Raw genomic sequence first — 17119 nt, forward strand, 5'->3', positions numbered from 1 at the left:
TTTACTAAAACCACCACCAAATCTAGCATATCTATTTGTAAAGTATCAGGGCAACAGTAAAATGGTAGTTAAAGCTAATTTCTTTCTCCTTGTGCCGGCCAATCACACACATCCCAGTCCCTTTTCCTAATTCACCCAAATGACCTAAGGTTCTTAATTCAATGTTGGATAGTATATTTCCTCAGAATATCAATGGCACCCACTAATTTTCCTTTATATTTCTAATGGCTGTCCTCCAGGAATGACAAGTTTTTCATGATTCGCTTCCAGTTTCCAGTTCAGTGTCTGATTTTGTATTTTGTGTTTTCCTCAGAATATTCGTGGCACCTGTTTACTATCCTACAGTAGTTCTAGTGACTGTCCTCCAGGAATGAAAAATTCATATCTCTGTGAAGCCAAAGAGGCCTTTGAAATTGGCCTCCTCACTAAAAGACATGATGAACCAGTTACTGGAAAACAGGAGCTTCATAGTTTCATCAAAGCTGCTTTCTGTCTCACCACAGTACACCGAAGACTCCACGGAGAAACAGAGGCTGTCCGTGCAGCAAGTCAGCTCTGTAGTGAAGCTATGGGAAAGCTGTACACTTTCAGTACTTCATCTGAGAGTCAGGGCAAAGAAACTCTGTCACAGGAAATCATGTCTGTTATCACCCAAGTGAAAGATCATTTACAAATTCAAAGCTTCTCCAATGTAGATGGTAGATCTTATGTTCCAGAAAGTTTCAAGTGCCAGTTGGATAAACCCATCTTGCATGGACAAGTGGATTTCCAAAAAATCCTTGAAACCTATTCACAGCACCATAGTTCAGTGTGTGAAGTATTTGAAAGCACCTGTAGGAACAACAAAAATAAACAGCAAGATACAAAAATAGGAGTCTGTGTCACTGCTCTAAAAACAGAAACAAAAAACATAGATACTGAGAGTACTACTGAAGACAAACAATTTATTCAAAAAGGCTTAGGAATATCTCCCTCCCAAATGGCCAAGAATGGTCAGGAGAAACCCAGGGGAGTAGGAAGGAGAAACTGGACCCATTCTGATGCGTTTCGAATCTCACTGGATCAGGATATGGAGACTGAGACTGAGCCACCAGTCCCCAGCAATGGTGGGGGAGCTGTTTTGAACAAGTCTCTGAATGACAGCCAGGGTTCCGGTTCTTGGAGCAAGTTATCAGGGTTTAGTTCTTCTGCAAGTTGGGAGGAAGTGAATTATCCTGTTGATGAGAGGTCAGCCAGAAAAGAGCCTAGCAAAGACTATCTTGTGGACACTCAGTGTTCCACTGCCCTATCTGAAGAACCGGAGAACAAAGGGAAAAGCAATGTTGTCCAGTCGTTGTCTTCAGAGCTTCATGATCTCTCTCTCCGAGTGTCTAAGCATGACAATTTGGAGTCTTCTCAAAGTCCACAATGCAAACACGTGCCCATGACAACCATCACTCATAACACAACAGGCACTTTCTTGGCTTCTAGTGTAGGATTGTTAGAATTAGCTGCAGAGGACATTCAGGAAGTTAGAAATATGGAACCCAGAAATACTTCCACTCATTCCAAACCCTCGTGTGGCTCTGCTTCTTGGTCTTCTTCTGAAGCCTTTGAAGTAATTGATGTGTTTTCAGAAACCAACTGCAATGCCAAAGACAGTCATGGGGAAGAGAAGGGAGAGGAAACTGATAAAAGAGGCACAGTCTCAGCATTTAAAGATAGCCCTTCTTGGGTTGACCCAGAAGGAGAAACAGCAGAAAACACAGAGGATGTGCCCTTAAACTCTCCTAGAGTCATTGGTGGTTCTCTGGGCAATGGTTCCATGACAACAGGTAGCTCTGTCACTCCACATTGGCCTGGTCAAAATCCTGACCCGGGGAAATGTAATGACTCAGTCAAAAAGATGGGCATTAACCCTGACACTCCTTCAATGGATGAGGTTAGCCAACTGCTCAACAGCACAAGTGTTCATTCCACAAATAGACATGGCTCTCTTAGACTGTGTGTTCCAAGGCAACCACTGCATCAAAAGGCTGAGACCTCCAATTCCTCTACAAGCAATAAGGTTCCTTTCCCTGTCCTCAGTGAGGACTGCACTACCACAGAGGAAAGAAATGAACCTGGAAACCTGCTAAACTACAGCCAGAACTCCAGTTCTTCTTCGGCCTGGTGGTGTAAAGCACCATTTTCCAGTGGTTCTTCTGAGGGGGAAAACCCATGGTCCTTCCTGAATTCCAGTGGAAGTTCTTTTGTTTCATTCCCAGGAAAGACGAGGCAAGAGATTGTTGAGGCTCGCACCCTGGAGCCTGATGACTTTGAAAAACTCTTGGCAGGAGTGGAGCATGATTGGCTCTTTCAGAGACTGGAGAATATGGGAGTTTTTAAGCCCAGTCAACTTCACCGAGCACACAGTAAGTACATCCTTTTCAGTGCGTATGACCTCAGGGAGCATCTAAGTTTGGGGTTTTCTGAGGACCTCGTTATGTAGATCACTTAGAGCTCGTGAAAGACATAAATCTCTCATAGGCTTTGTTCCATACAGAGAAAGGTATACCTCAGGGACACCCCCTCACTCGTGTGTGATGGACCCTAATGACTGCAAAGAATAGAGACTAGCTCTGGCTCCCTCATGTAATGGGTGTTTGCCATACAGATACAGGTAAGGGAAACAGGAAACTTAGAGGATTCAGGAACAGCCGTTGTTTGGAGTTCAAAACATTTCTGGATACCATATCATCGCATCAGCACATAACTTCTCTTTTGATTCTCATTACCAACCAGCTGATTTCTCTCTGTTTTTCTCCATTCAAATTCTAAGGGGACACAGTTTGACTTAGTTAAATGTCATCTGTCTAGTGGACAGAGATTTTCACACCTATCCACTTAAGAGGTTTCTTCCAGCCAGTGGATTGTTCAGGTGCCCCCTGCTGTTTAAATCGGTGGTTACTTCTTGCTTAAGGAACAGACTGAAGTCAACTTCATAGCAGGAAGCCTAGGTGGGGACAAGCCCAAAATCAATATGTCTATTTATAGCATGAAAGTGGTGGAAAATCTGGGAAGACAGAAAGGTCTTCTCTTAACCCAGAGGATCACATTGTAATATCCTCCCAAGTTACAGAAGAATTACTCAAATGAGAATAAACTATTGCAAAGTGCGTTTTAGAAGAAACAACCTGTTAGGATTGCAAAGCACTGATACTGAAGTGGTAGTTCTTAACCTTGGCACCACATGAGAATCCCCTGGGGAGCTTTTTAAAACTACCAATGCCACACGCACACACACACACACACACAGGTTATCTAATGGATCTTGGTGTGAATCCAGGTAACACTATTTTTTAAGAGCTCCCCAAAGTATCCCAATGTTTTGCCTGCACTCTGAGGCCAAACTAAAATACAAATCAGATTGTTACCAAAAAAAACACAAAATTTTCAAAGTATAGAGGTTCCCCACTTACCTTGAAGTTCTAAAATTTCAGAATCACACTTATTAGAGTTAAGGTGACTGCTTTATTACTATGTCCATGTGCCAACTTATGGGAGAAAAGCCGTATTGGGGGGAAGGAAGACCCAGACTGGCAAAAACAGAACAAAATATACATTTCCTGTTCTTCCCTCAGTTCACTTTTGTGGTGTGCAAGCAGCTCACCTTTCTTTCCCATCTCCAGCTTCTCTGACTGAGTCACCCAACCCAGGTCACCATCTCCCCTTTCCCTGTAACCTCATCTCCCTTCCCCCACCGCAACCTGTGAGTTTGCCTTGTTTGAAGTATTTTCTCTCCTGAATCTCCTCCATTCATTTATCCATCACCACAACTTAGACATAGGAAGTTTTTGCTCATATAATTTTAGCTTGGCTACCAAAATGTTGTTTTTCTTCTTTAGAGTCCATGTTTGTCTTTGAGCTCAAAGAAGTGCTAAAACTGTTCTTCCTTTCTTTAAGGTAAAGACTGCCCTTACTTTTTCTTCTTATCTTTTCCTTTTTCAATAGAGTGTGCTTCTTGATACAGTATTTTCTCATGTAATTCCTAGACTTCCCCTACTTAAACAAACAAGAGAAAATTAGGTGCCCTTTAATATGTAATCTAGGATTCCTGGAGTGGCCAGGGGCCTCTCATGTAAAGTTTAGTTTATTTCAATCTGTGTGATCTAGCACAGGCAGTATTATCCTCTGTTATCTGGTCTCCATAGATAATCAGAAGAAGATGCTGGCATGTATCACTTGCTCCAAGATGATCTCTGGGGTTTTGTTAGAAGCCCTTTTTATTCCACTACTGTCATACAGAAGCACTAGTCTAATCTTAATTCCTTGCCAACACAAACAAGAGATTTTGTAAATCAAAGGATTTTTATTGTAATTTATAAAGGTTTGTCTTCTTACTAGACTTTACTTTTTAGTGGTAGTGATAGAAGAGGCTGAAATTTGAAAAAATGCATAAAGAAGCTGAAGATCTCAGATAAGTTGGATTAGGACCTGTGCTCCTTCAACTTTACTCATGAATTGTATCATCTGTTTGAAAATAAGAACCATTTTTATCTTATCTTTGTTCCAGATGCTCTTTTGTTAAAATATTCCAAGAAATCTGAATTGTGGACAGCCCAGGAAACTGCAGTGTATTTGGGAGACTACCTGAAAGTGACAAAGAAAGGCAGACAAAGAAACGCTTTTTGGGTTCACCATCTTCATCAGGAAGAAACTCTGGGGAGGTATTGCTTTAAAATACCTAAAATGAGCTAATTTTGCACTTCTGTTAACTAATCATATATGAGCTTTTGAAAGGGCTAAAAAAATTGCTCAAAATACATACCTTCAGACTTTTACTCCTCTTCCTCCTCCTCGTTCATTAACTAACAAAATAGCTTCAATGTATTGAGGACTCATGTATGTCAGCCATTGTGCTGGATCCTTTATATGCATCATCTCAAACATTTCAGGAAGGCATTATTAACCCCATTGTATGGATATGAAAATTGGAGTTTCTGGCCATGTACCAGGCCAGAGAGTCTTAAACACTCTCATATATAATGCTGGCAAAAAGGCTAAACTATGAAAGCCACACTTTTAAGTTAAAAAAGGCAGGAAAATCCTCAGAGGTTACAGATAAAGCAATCCAGGGATATAAGTGATACTGAATCCTGCAGACCCTGTCCCTAGAAGTCAGGGGCCAGGGTAGGATGAGGGAGCAGCTGGGGACAAACCCTACACAGGAAAGGGTAAGAGGTTAAAAACCACTTACATACAGCAGGGACTCAGGAATAGCTGTATCCTCAAAGAAATGATTATCTTTAAAAATCTGACACCTCTGTGGCAAATTGCGAGAAAATCTTCTGTTTAGCCTTTGCTCCTGATGAAAACTTTTAAAAAAAGTATTTGAAAAATTATGTGACCTTAGGTGGCCTGCTTTGGGTTTGAGGCTTAATTTTACACTATTTGCATTCTTAAAAAGACCTATAGAAGAAGGGCAGCAAGGTGGTGGCATAGAGAGGAGTGGATGTTAGTTAGTTCCCTGGAACAACCAATAAATAATCTGGAATAACTGCTGGGGGACGACCATGACTGTTCACACATCGTAAACCGACCTGAATTGGGAGGAGTGCCTGAGATTGCAGCATAAAACCTGTGAGTAAAAGCTGTGGAAATGTGCCAGAGCCCCCTAACCCCACGGCAGGCCAAACAGCAAAACCTCACTGTGGTAGAGAGCAGCACTCTCTGAACAAGTGAATATACCTCAGTCCAGCTCAACTGGGGTTTTAATTAACAAATGTGGACTGCTCAGTACAAGCTACACATCCCCAACAAGCAGACAGAGGCTTTTAGTGATGACTGACCTTAAAGAACCGGAAGACTCCACTGTCCCGGGAGAGGGAGCCCAGAAGACCAGGTGTTACCCCTGGCCGATGACTGAAATTGGGGGTCTGTGGACTGGCTCTGAAAGGGGCTTTCAGTCCCTTTTTCTCTCTCTTATCCTGAGTGGCTCAGTGGAGAAAACCTCGGCCATTTTCAGTTCACAGCACTCTCACCCAGACAAGGGTGGAGATAGCAGAGTCAGAGAGACAAAGAAACTATTTAAATGCAGATGATAACTCCCTAGGGAGTGTATCTTCCCTAAGAGGAAGGAAGTGGTGCCAAGCTCTACTACCGGCCTTCCATTCAGAACCAAACCCCAAGGCCTGGGAGAAAACCACCAAAACAAAAACTTAGAAAGCCATACCTCTTTACACCAGTCAGGAGCTAAAGGCTGACAAGTGCCACCTGCTGGACAGGTTAGGAAAAGCATAGCAGCTAGAAGCCTCACTGGGTGTGTCAATCTTTAAGATACACCCTCAGGGAAACCTGATACTGAATATTGCCCCCTTCTGAGACCTGAGCCCATTCTGGTCTGGGAAAACCTGATTGGGGTAACCAAGGAAATCAGATGCCTGGACAACAGAAAACTACAACCTACACTAAGAAAAACAAAAATATGGCCCAGTCAGAGGAACAAACTTACACTTCCACAGAGATACAGGAATTGAAACAACTAATGCTAAATAAATTCAAAAAGTGTAGGGAAGATACTGCAAAAGAGATGACGTGTATAATGAAAACACTGGGAAACATAAGGCAGAAATCAAAAGTATGAAAAAACAGCTGGCAGAATCTATGGAAATGAAAGGCACAACACAAGAGATGAAAGACGCCATGGAGACATACAACAGCAGATCTCAAGAGGGAGAAGAAAACACTCAGGAACTGGAGAACAAGACACCTGAAATCCTATATACAAAAGAACAGATAGGGAAAAGAATGGAAAAATATGAGCAACATCTCAGGGAATTGAATGACAACATGAAATGCATGAATGTACATGTCATGGGTGTCCCAGAAGAAGAAAAGAAGGGAAAATAGGCAGAAGTAATAATAGAGGAAATGATCAATGAAAATTTCTTTTGAAATTTTATTTCTTCTTTCATCTCTTATGAGAGACATAAAATTACAGATCCAAGAAGCACAGCATACCCCAAACAGAATAGATCTGAATAGGCCTATGCCAAGACACTTAATAATCAGATTATCAAACGTCAAAGACAAAGAGAAAATCCTGAAAGCAGCAAGAGAAAAGCAATCTATCACATACAAAGGAAGCTTGATAAGACCATGTGGGATTTCTCAGTAGAAACCATGGAGGCAAGAAGGAAGTGATGTGATATTTAAGATACTAAAAGAAAAACTGCCAACCAAGAATCCTATACCCAGCAAAGCTGTCCTTCAAATATGAGGGAGAGTTTAAAATATTCTCTGACAAATAGACAATGACAGACTTTGTGAACAAGATACCTGCTCTACAGGAAACACTAAAGGGAGCACTACAGACAGATAGGAAAAGACAGGAGTGAGAGGTTTGGAACACAATTTTGGGTGATGGTAGCATAGCAATGTAAGTACACTGAGCAAAGATGACTGTGAGTAAGGTTGAAAGAGGAAGATGAGGAGCATGTGGGATCCCAGAAGGAAAGAGGAAAGATAAAGACTGGGACTGTATAACTCAGTGAAACCTAGAGTGCTCAACAATTGTGATAAAATGTACAAATATTTTTACATGAGGGAGAACAAATGAATGTCAACCCTGCAAGGTGTTAAAAATAGGGTGTATGTTGGGGAAAAAATGCGATCAATGCAAACTAGAGACTATAGTTGGTGGAAACACTGTATTTTGCTTCCTTTGATGTGGCAGGGGCAATGTACCAAAGCTGGATGCCTGTGAGAGGGGGATATAATGGAGGAGTGTGGGACTCTTGGCATTGGTGATGTCTGACTCTTTTATTCTACTTTAGTTTAATTCTATCTTTCCTTTCACTGCTTTTTGGCTGTCATGTTTTTTTGTTTTTCTTTTTTCTCTCTACCTTCTTTGACTCCTCCTCTTTCTTGTGGAAGAAATGGAGATGTCCTTATATAAATAGTGGCGATGGTGGTGTATACATAAATACATGACTATACAGGGAACCATCGATTGTTTACTTAGGACAGAATGTATGGTGTGTGAACAAAAAGACTTAAAAGAAAAAAGAGTTGATGAAGAAACCTTGAGAGCACTATATTGAGTAGAATAAGTCAGACACATAAGGACAAATATTGCCGGGTCTCACTGATATGAACTAATTATAATATGTAAACTCATAGACATGAAATATGGGTTGCCAGGATGTGAAATGAGACTCAAGAGTGGGGAGCAGCTGCTTATTGTGAGAAGAATGTTTAACTAGGTTGAACTTAAGTATTTTGAAATGGACAGAGGTGACGGTAGCACGTTGTAAGAATAACTAATAGTGCTGAATGGTGTGTGAATGTGGTGGAAAAGGTAAGCTCAGAGTCATGTATGTCACCAGAAGGGAAGTTGGAGGTTAAAAAATGGAAGTGTATAAAACAGTGAATCTTGTGGTAGTCAATGTCCATGATTAACTGTACAAATATTAGAAATCTCTTTCATGAACTAGAACAAATGTATGATACTATAACAAGAAAGTAATAATAGAGGGGCATATAGGGAAAAAATATACCTATTGCAAACTATACATTCAGTTAGTAGCATTTTAATATTCTATCATCGACAGCAACAAATGTACTATACCAATATGAGTCAATAATGGAGGGGGCGTGCTTAGGGATATGGGAGGAGTTGAGTTTACTTTTTTTGTCTTTATTTCTTTTCTGGAGTAATGAAAATGTTCTAAAAATTGAAAAAAAATTAATTGTGGTGATGGATGCACAATTGATTATACACTTTGGATCTTTGGATAGTTGTATGTTATGTGAACAATCTCAATAATATTAAATTTAAAAAAAAGACGTATAAGCCAAAAATTTTAAATTTAAAGTTGTCCCTGTTCTTTACCCAAATCCAAATGATGTAAAAAATAAATATAAAGGGAGAGAGAGAGAACAGAGAAAGAAATTGGGTGTCCCTTAAACAATAAAAGTACATTTCTTGAAAAGGTCTCTGATGATAATGAAAACAAACACATCAATGCACCTACTATGTACAAAGTCCTGTTTCAAGTGATTTGTAAACTAACTCAATTAACCCTCACAAAACTTTTATGAGGTTGATACTATTACTATCCCCATTACATATAAGAAAACTGAGGCACAAAGATGTTAAGAAACTTATCCAAAGTACACAGCTAAGTGGTGTAGCCCAGATATGTCACAGGAGTATCTGAGATGAAAATATTAGAGACATGGAGGATGGAGTGATGGAGCCAACAAACATTTGATCAGAAGATAACGAAGTAAATAGAAAAGAAGCAATATTTGAATAATTTCTGATAATTTTCAAGAACTGCCAAAAGACACCAATCTTCAAATACAGGAATCAAAATGAATCCCATGGTTTGGGTATTCTCTTTTCACTTTTATTTTTTATTCTTATTCTGATTCTTTCTGATGTAAGGAAAATGTTCAGAAATAGATTGTGGTGATGAACGCATAACTATATGATCATACTGTGAACAGTTGATTGTATACCATGGATGACTGTATGGTTTGTGAATATATTTCAATAAAACTGAATTAAAAAAAAAATGAATCCCATGTATGATAGAAAGGGAAGGAGGGAAGAAAATAAAAGGACAGAGGGAAGGAAGGAAGGAAAGACAGGAGGGAGGGAGGAAGGGAGGAAAGAAGGCATAAATCCATTCCTACATACGTTGTAGTTGAGCTTCGAAACACTAAGAACAAAGAAACCATCTTAAAAGCAGTCAAAGAGAAAAGACATTGCATGCAAAGAAATGTCAGTTAGACGTACAGCTGACATCTCATAGCAACAACAGATGCCAGAAGACAATGTAAGTCATACACTCAGTAAAACTATCTTTCATGTCAGAAGGCAAAGCCATTTGCAGATTAAATGAAAAAATTCAGAGAATTTACCACTAACAAATCCCAAATAATGAAAAACAATCCCCCAAAACTGGTGCAAAATGCAAGGAATTGGCCTCCTCTTTCAGACTGATGATCTTGCACCTGTGACTTGAGCTCCTTTGGCAGGACGGTCAGGAAACGCTCCAGTATCAGCACCCATAGAATACGCTCTCTGCTCTCTTTTGTGCACACCTCTAGCCTCAGTCACCAAAAGAAAAGTGCTGAATAAGTTTAAAGCCTCCGAAGGCTCAGGGCTCTCCCAATAGCAGAATGACTTGAGGGGCTGACAGAATACCCCTGTTATGACAATTGCAGGCTGCTCTGTGTTGCCTTGTGGGCTTCTCCACTGAACCTTCCAAGGTAGATTTCCTTTTTGATCCTCAGGAGTCTGAATGACCAGTCATGATGCCTCCTTGGATTGTGTTATCATAATATATTCAGAAATCTCTGGAGATGATTAACATGACTCAGACAATTCCCTTTGATTTTCAGAGGTCACTCTAGGCACATATGAAATTACCAGTGAATTCACACAAGTTTATTGCAAATATAAGCTACAATGAAGTGTAGTACTTACTGTTTCACTTCTATGAGACTTAATCATTCAGTCTTGTATCTGCTCTCCTCAACTATGCTGTAAGCTCCCAAAGGATAAAAATCATGTCTCACACTTTCTTCAAAAGACACTCAGGACTAGCACAGTATTGTGCATGTAATAGGCACTGAAGGAAAATAAGTATTTGTAGGGATGAAATAAATAAAAGGAAGGGGTAGAAGAAGGCCACAGATTGCTTAAGACCACACTGCAGGTTGTGAAATATCTGACTTGAGAGTCCACGTGTTTTCCAGGACACCATGCTGATTTCCTTGGCTTACTAAAGAAGTCTGGATATCTTTTATATTAAGTGGAGACTTTCCCTTTATATTCAAGCATTCTGGGTCAGCTAGCATGAACTGTGTTCTAATGTTCAGATGGCTTTCACAAAATTATTTGAATCACCACATAAGTCAAGATAATTGATGTTATCATCTTGAAGCATTTTTGTATATTTCTTTTGATCTCCTCTTCTTCTTTAGTAAGTAAGATCACTTCTACATCTCTTTGTGTGGTTTTTCTTCATTCACAGATATGTTGGGAAAGAATATAAGGAGCAGAAGGGGCTCTGGAACCACTTCATTGATGTGGAGCGGCAGATGACTGCACAGTACTACGTGACAGAATTTAACAAGAGGCTCTATGATCAAAAGATTCCAACACAGATATTCTATATCCCATCCACAATATTACTGGTAAGATTAAGGAAAGCAGGGTCTGGTTAAACAGACCTTTAACTATACGTTAGGTTGGACCTCTGTTACCAGCCTGTCCTCCACTGCATTCCTTCTGGTAACATTTCTTAAACTCGGTTTAACTGGCTTCCTTGTCTACCTTGTCTGCTCCACCTACCTAGACAGATATGCAAAAAATATGATCCTCTGCCGCCCTGAGTGCATCATTTGGATCTGCCAAGTCACAGTTGAATATCTGCTGATCCTGTTATCTGGTCCCACATGGTTAAATTAACATTTTTAATATCCTTTTCCTTTTGTATTATCTCTGTACTTCAGAGAAACAAGGGACCCTAAATAGGAACTATCCCCTCAGCATGATATGTAAATCCCATTTTACATATGTTGGCCCCACCCCTTGCAACCAAGTGATTACCAAGCCTTTGCTTAAACTCTTTTAATAAGAAAAAAAATCTTTAATCTTTTACTTTCAAGTAATTCTAATTGTTACAAAGTTCTTAGCTTTGGCCCAAATCTGTCTTCCATTAATTCCTACCCATGGATTACCATTCTGCCTTCCAGAATCATTGAGACCAATCTATCTTCCCTAAGATAGCCCTTTCAATATATAAAGGCAACCATCCCCACCGAGTTTTCTCTTCTTTGGATTAAGAATACACTGTTCCCCAAATAATGTTGGATCATTAGCTCATTTGTACCTACAATGATTTTGACATTGGCCAGATACATTTCTGGGCCCATTTTTTGTTACTGATAATAATAATAATAATAATAGTAATAGTAATAATAGCTATCTATTTCTTTATGTCAAGCACTGTGCCAGGCATCTTACAAACATTAGTTCTATCCCTCAAAACAACTACCCAAAGTTGCACAAAATGCTACACAAAAATTCTTGAACAGGATTTCCAAAGCACAAAGTCCCAATGCATGATCTGTCTACATGCCCTGGCAAGCTAGCCACCTAGGTAGGTCACTTCGTGTCCTAATTTTTAAGTGAGAATTGTAATAAAAGAATGACAATAATTTTAGATATCATATGCACATGCAATGTTAAAGCAGTTTTCATGCATTTTATCATATAATCCTTTTAACAATCCTATTGCTATTTTACCCATTTTAACAGATGAGGAAACAAAGTCTAGAGAAGTAGCAATACTACTAAGTAGCAGGACTTGGTTTAAATTGAGATATGCCTGATCCCAAAGCCTATGGCCTTTGCCATTATGCTATATTGCCTTCCCATTTCTATTTTTCAGATTTTAGAGGGCAAGATAATAAAGGGGTGCGTCAGCGTGGAGCCTTATATGCTGGGAGAATTTGTAAAATTATCAAATAACACAAAAGTGGTAAAAGCAGAATACAAAGCCACAGAATATGGGTTGGCTTATGGCCATTTTTCTTATGAGTTTTCCAAACATAGAGATGTTGTGGTCGATTTACAAGGTATGTGAAACTGGAGATTATTTTTTATTTAAAATATTATTTATGTGTTAACATGAGCTTATGTAACCAGCTCTACCAATCATTACTTAATAGATTGTTCTAGTACCTAACTTAATTGATTTTACTATACGTAGCAAATAATGCCTGAAAAAAAAAATGTCTAAACCTTCAACAAGTCTCTAAGGTGTCAGGTAATAACGGAAAGGATTTGGCTCACATTCTGTCAGGCTCAGTTCCAGAGTAAATCCATAACAGCTTTTTTTCATTTCACTGAAGTGGGTTTCAGTGATGTAGATTTCTTATTGTTGTATTTTTTTCATGTGGAAATAACTTCTTTGAGCACTTCCTTTCCTCCAGTCTTTCACCCCTATTGCAGGGGTGATGTTGGGTTTCATAATTGGGGTCATTATTGAAAAGAAAACTGTATGTACTGGATTCTAACTTAAAATCTGCATTAATCTTTTGACTTTGTTTTCAGTGTACCTAGTTATTTTGTTATCAGAATGTTTATTAACCAATATTTTGCACTTCACTTAAATGATAAATGAGATTTATTATATAATTATTTCTAATAATAATTCCCTGGCCACTCCCAAAGCATTCTCTATGTCCCCCTCTCGGTAGCATTTATCACTCTGTCGTATTGTATGTATGTTACTTGCTCATCTTGTTTGTTGACCTGTACCCTCCTCACAAGAATGTCAGCTTCATGAGTGCAAGGATTTTTGACTGATATGTTCACTGCTCTATCCCCAGTACCTACAACAGTGATTTGTACAGTGCATGCACTAAAAAAAATATTTGTTTAATGAATGGATGAATGTATGAATTAATGATTAGGGTGTAAAGAAATTTCTGAATCATGAAGGAATTATTCAATATTGTGATTTTAATAATTATGCTAAGTACATTTTATTGTTTTCTAAGTCCCTGAAAATTGGTGATTTGGGTATGTCACATTTGACAAATATAATTATATAATATTCAATTCTCCTTCTTAAGCCAATGATTGGAATTGCAACACCAAATCCTGTAGCAGAAATTTATTAAACATAAACCATAGGATGGCCAAGTTTTTAAAATGTCTTTTTAAATATATATATATTTTTTTTCTGAAACACTTTACTGACATTTGCAGGGCATTTAATTCTCAGACGTATTCATTTCTTTTTTAGGTTGGGTGACTGGTAATGGAAAAGGGCTCATCTACCTCACAGATCCCCAGATTCATTCTGTTGATCAGAAAAATGTCACTACCAATTTTGGAAAGAGAGGAATTTCTTATTTCTTTAATAACCAGCATGTGACATGTAATGAAATATGTCATCGTCTTTCTTTGACTAGACCTTCAACAGAAAAACTAAATAAGTCATAGACCATCTGGGTTGGTAATGTGATAGACCTTAGTGCTGCTCAGCAATATCTAGTTCTTCTCTCTATCCAGGCACACAGTGTATGCGTAGCCTGGTCTATTTGGGTTTGGGTGGAACCAGGTAACTAGTTCTGGTCAATGACTTGTCAGAGGAATTGATGAGTGTCGCTTCCAAGCCCATATGTAATTGCTGGTGTCAGACCCTGCAGTCTGTTTCCTTCTGCTGCAATTACTAGGAATGCTTCTGGAGGGAGCTGCTCATCAGCCTAAGTCCTGCGGTGAAGGCAACATGGAAAAGAGACCCAACTAATATCCTATGGACACAAAACATAGCTGAGAAATTATGCTGTTTAAGTCATTGAGATTTTGGAACTTTTTGTCACTATGTATCAAGACTATTACTATTAGTCTTTTTCTTATTGATTTAGATGAATTTTATATATTAAAAAATTCAGACCTTTGTGATATTAATTGCAAATTTTAGTCAGTTTGTCTTTTCATTTTGTGTATGAAACTTTTCCCATGTAGAATTTTTTATATATAGTTTAATTCATCAATCTTTCATTTTATAGCTTTTTTGTTATTTGTTATACTTAAGATCTTCCCTACTCTGAGTTTTTTCAAGTCTTCATATTTTCTTTGAGTATATTTATGTTTATGAAAGGTATGAGGGAAGAAATTTTATTTTTTTCCAGATGGCTGCTCTTACGGTTTGAAGCTTTATGGACTCTAGAAAAGCATGCTCTTAAAGCTAATCCATTCCTGTGAGTGTGGACCTATTATGGGTGAGACCTTTTGATTAGATTATCTCAGTTGAGCCATGCCCAAGTGGGTTTTAATACCTAGTGGAGTAATTTAAAAGAGGATGAAATAGAGAGAGAGATACACACAGAAGACAAAGACACAGAAGCTGAGAAAGAAAGCCACAGAAACAGAGAGGAAGCCACTGAAACCAGAAGGTGGAAGCAACAAAACCCAGAAAAGAAGAGAGAGACTGGCAGATGCTGCCATGTGTCTTGCCATGTGACAGAGAAGTCCTGGATCACCAGCAGCATGTCTTCAGGAAGAAGGTATCATCTTGACAAGGCCTAAGTTTGGACACTTTCATGGCCTTAGAACTGTAGGCTTGTACACTAATTAATCCCCATTGTAAAAGCCAACCCATTTTATGGTTTATGCATTTCAGCAGCTTTAGCAAACTAAAACAGCTACCCAGTTTTTGTCCCCACTATTTATTGAGTTATTTATTTTCCCAACTGATTACAAATGCCACATTTATCATATACTAAATTGTAAGTACTTATGAGCTTCCTAATTTGTTCTATTTGTCTATTCATGTATCGTGCCATAATGTTTTAATTACTAGAGAGCTATAATATGTTCTAATATTTGACAGTCTTAGTCTTCCTTTGTTATCCTTTTTTTTTTTCAAAATACCTTCAGCTCTTCTTTTTTTCTGCTTTATATTTACATACTAACTTATAAATCAATCTTTTGGGTTCAGCATCCACATTTAAATAATCCTGTTGCTATTACTGTTATTTGGGTCATTCTAAATTAAATTAGTGAAAAACAACACCTCTATAATGTGGAGCCTTTCTTTCTAAATATATGGTATATATTTCCATTTGTTCAATTCTTCTTTTGCATCCTTCTGTACTAGTTTTCTTTATATAAATCAAGCATATTTCTTTTAAAATTTGTTCCAAAGACAGAGACAAAATTCATCAAAATTGTGGGGCACAGGATGAACAAGTAAAACTCAGTTGTATATGCTTCAGCTGTGCTGTGTATACAGCAGCAATGAACAATTCAAAAAGGAAATCAAGAAAACAGTTCCACTCACAACAGCATTTAAAAGAATCAAATATCTAGGAATAAAGTTAACCAAATATATAAAAGACTTGTAGACAGAAAACTACAAAATATTTCCAAAAGAATTTAAAGACCTAAATAAATGGAAAGACATCCTGTGTTCATGGATTGGAAGGCTTAATATTAAGATGTGACTACTACCTGTTTTACTTTTCCATGCTGCTGAAAGCAGATACCATGAGATGGATTGACTTTAAATAATGGAAATTTATTAGCTTACAGTTTCAAGGCTGAGAGAAATGTCCAAATCAAGGCATCATCAAGACAATACTTTCTTCTCAGAGACTGGGTGCCAGCAATCCTTGACTCCTCTGCCACATGGCAAGTCACATGGCAGTGTCTGCTTGGACTCTCCTTTCTCTCTGGTTTTCATTGCTTTCAGCTGCTTGCTTTCTTTCTCTCTGTATTCATCCTGTTTGTAAAGGACTCCAGGGGATTAAGACCCACCCTGGGCTATACATTAACTGAAGTAACCTCGTCAAAAGATCCTACTTACCATTGGTTTACTCCCACGGGAATGGATTAGATTTAAGAATGTGTCTTTCTAGGGTATATATAGCTTCAAATCACCACACTACCAAAGTGATTTACAGATTCAACACAATCTCAATGAAAATTCCAGCAGCCTGTTTTGCAGAAATGTAAAAGATAATCATCAAATTCATATGGAATGGCAAAGGGCCCTCAATTGCCAAAACCATCTTGAAAAAGAACAAAGTTGAAGGATAAACACTTCCTAATATCAAAACCTATTACAAAGCTACAATAATCAAAGGAGTGTTGTACTGGCATGAGGACAGACAAATAGACCAATGGAAAAGAATTGAGCATTCAGAAATAAACACACACACCTCTGGATATTTGATTTTAGACAATGAGGCTATTCTAGTTTGCTAATGCTGCCATTATGCAAAATACCAGAAATGAATTGGCTTTTATAAAGGGAGTTTATTTGGCTACACATTTACAGTCTGAAGGCCATGAAAATGTCCAAATGAAGGCATCGACACAGGTATACCTTCACCGGAAGAAGGCCAGTGGTGCCCAGAAAACCTCTGTTAGCTGGGAAGACACGTGACTGGCATCTGCTGATCCCAGGTTATGTTCCAGTTCCTCTCTCAGTTCCTGTGCTTTCTTCAAAATGTTGTTCTTGGGGTGTTTTGTCCTCTCAGCTTCTTCAGAGCAAACATTAGGCAGGCATCCCCAAAGTGTCAGCAAAAGTCTGTTCTCAGTGGCTGTCTCCAAAATGTCTCT

The 17119-nt window shown here is 38.5% G+C and overlaps 1 protein-coding gene across 12 annotated transcripts in view; it reads left to right on the plus strand.

The window, feature by feature from the left end:
- ALPK1 (alpha kinase 1) overlaps positions 1-14468 on the plus strand; it is a 149500-nt gene extending 135032 nt beyond the window's left edge. For 11 of the 12 annotated variants that reach the window (XM_037830475.1, XM_037830472.1, XM_037830479.1 and 8 more), the window contains 5 exons: positions 314-2393; positions 4535-4688; positions 11010-11172; positions 12432-12618; positions 13794-14468. In XM_037830475.1, coding sequence (XP_037686403.1) covers positions 314-2393; positions 4535-4688; positions 11010-11172; positions 12432-12618; positions 13794-13993 — 2784 coding nt within the window. In that variant the 3' untranslated portion in view covers positions 13994-14468. The remainder of the gene's footprint in view (positions 1-313; positions 2394-4534; positions 4689-11009; positions 11173-12431; positions 12619-13793) is intronic. The other variant, XM_037830482.1, reaches the window with a different exon arrangement.
- Positions 14469-17119: the final 2651 nt, after the last annotated feature.

This window comes from Choloepus didactylus, chromosome 3 (genome assembly GCF_015220235.1).
Source record: "Choloepus didactylus isolate mChoDid1 chromosome 3, mChoDid1.pri, whole genome shotgun sequence".
Taxonomy (NCBI): Eukaryota; Metazoa; Chordata; class Mammalia; order Pilosa; family Megalonychidae; genus Choloepus; species Choloepus didactylus.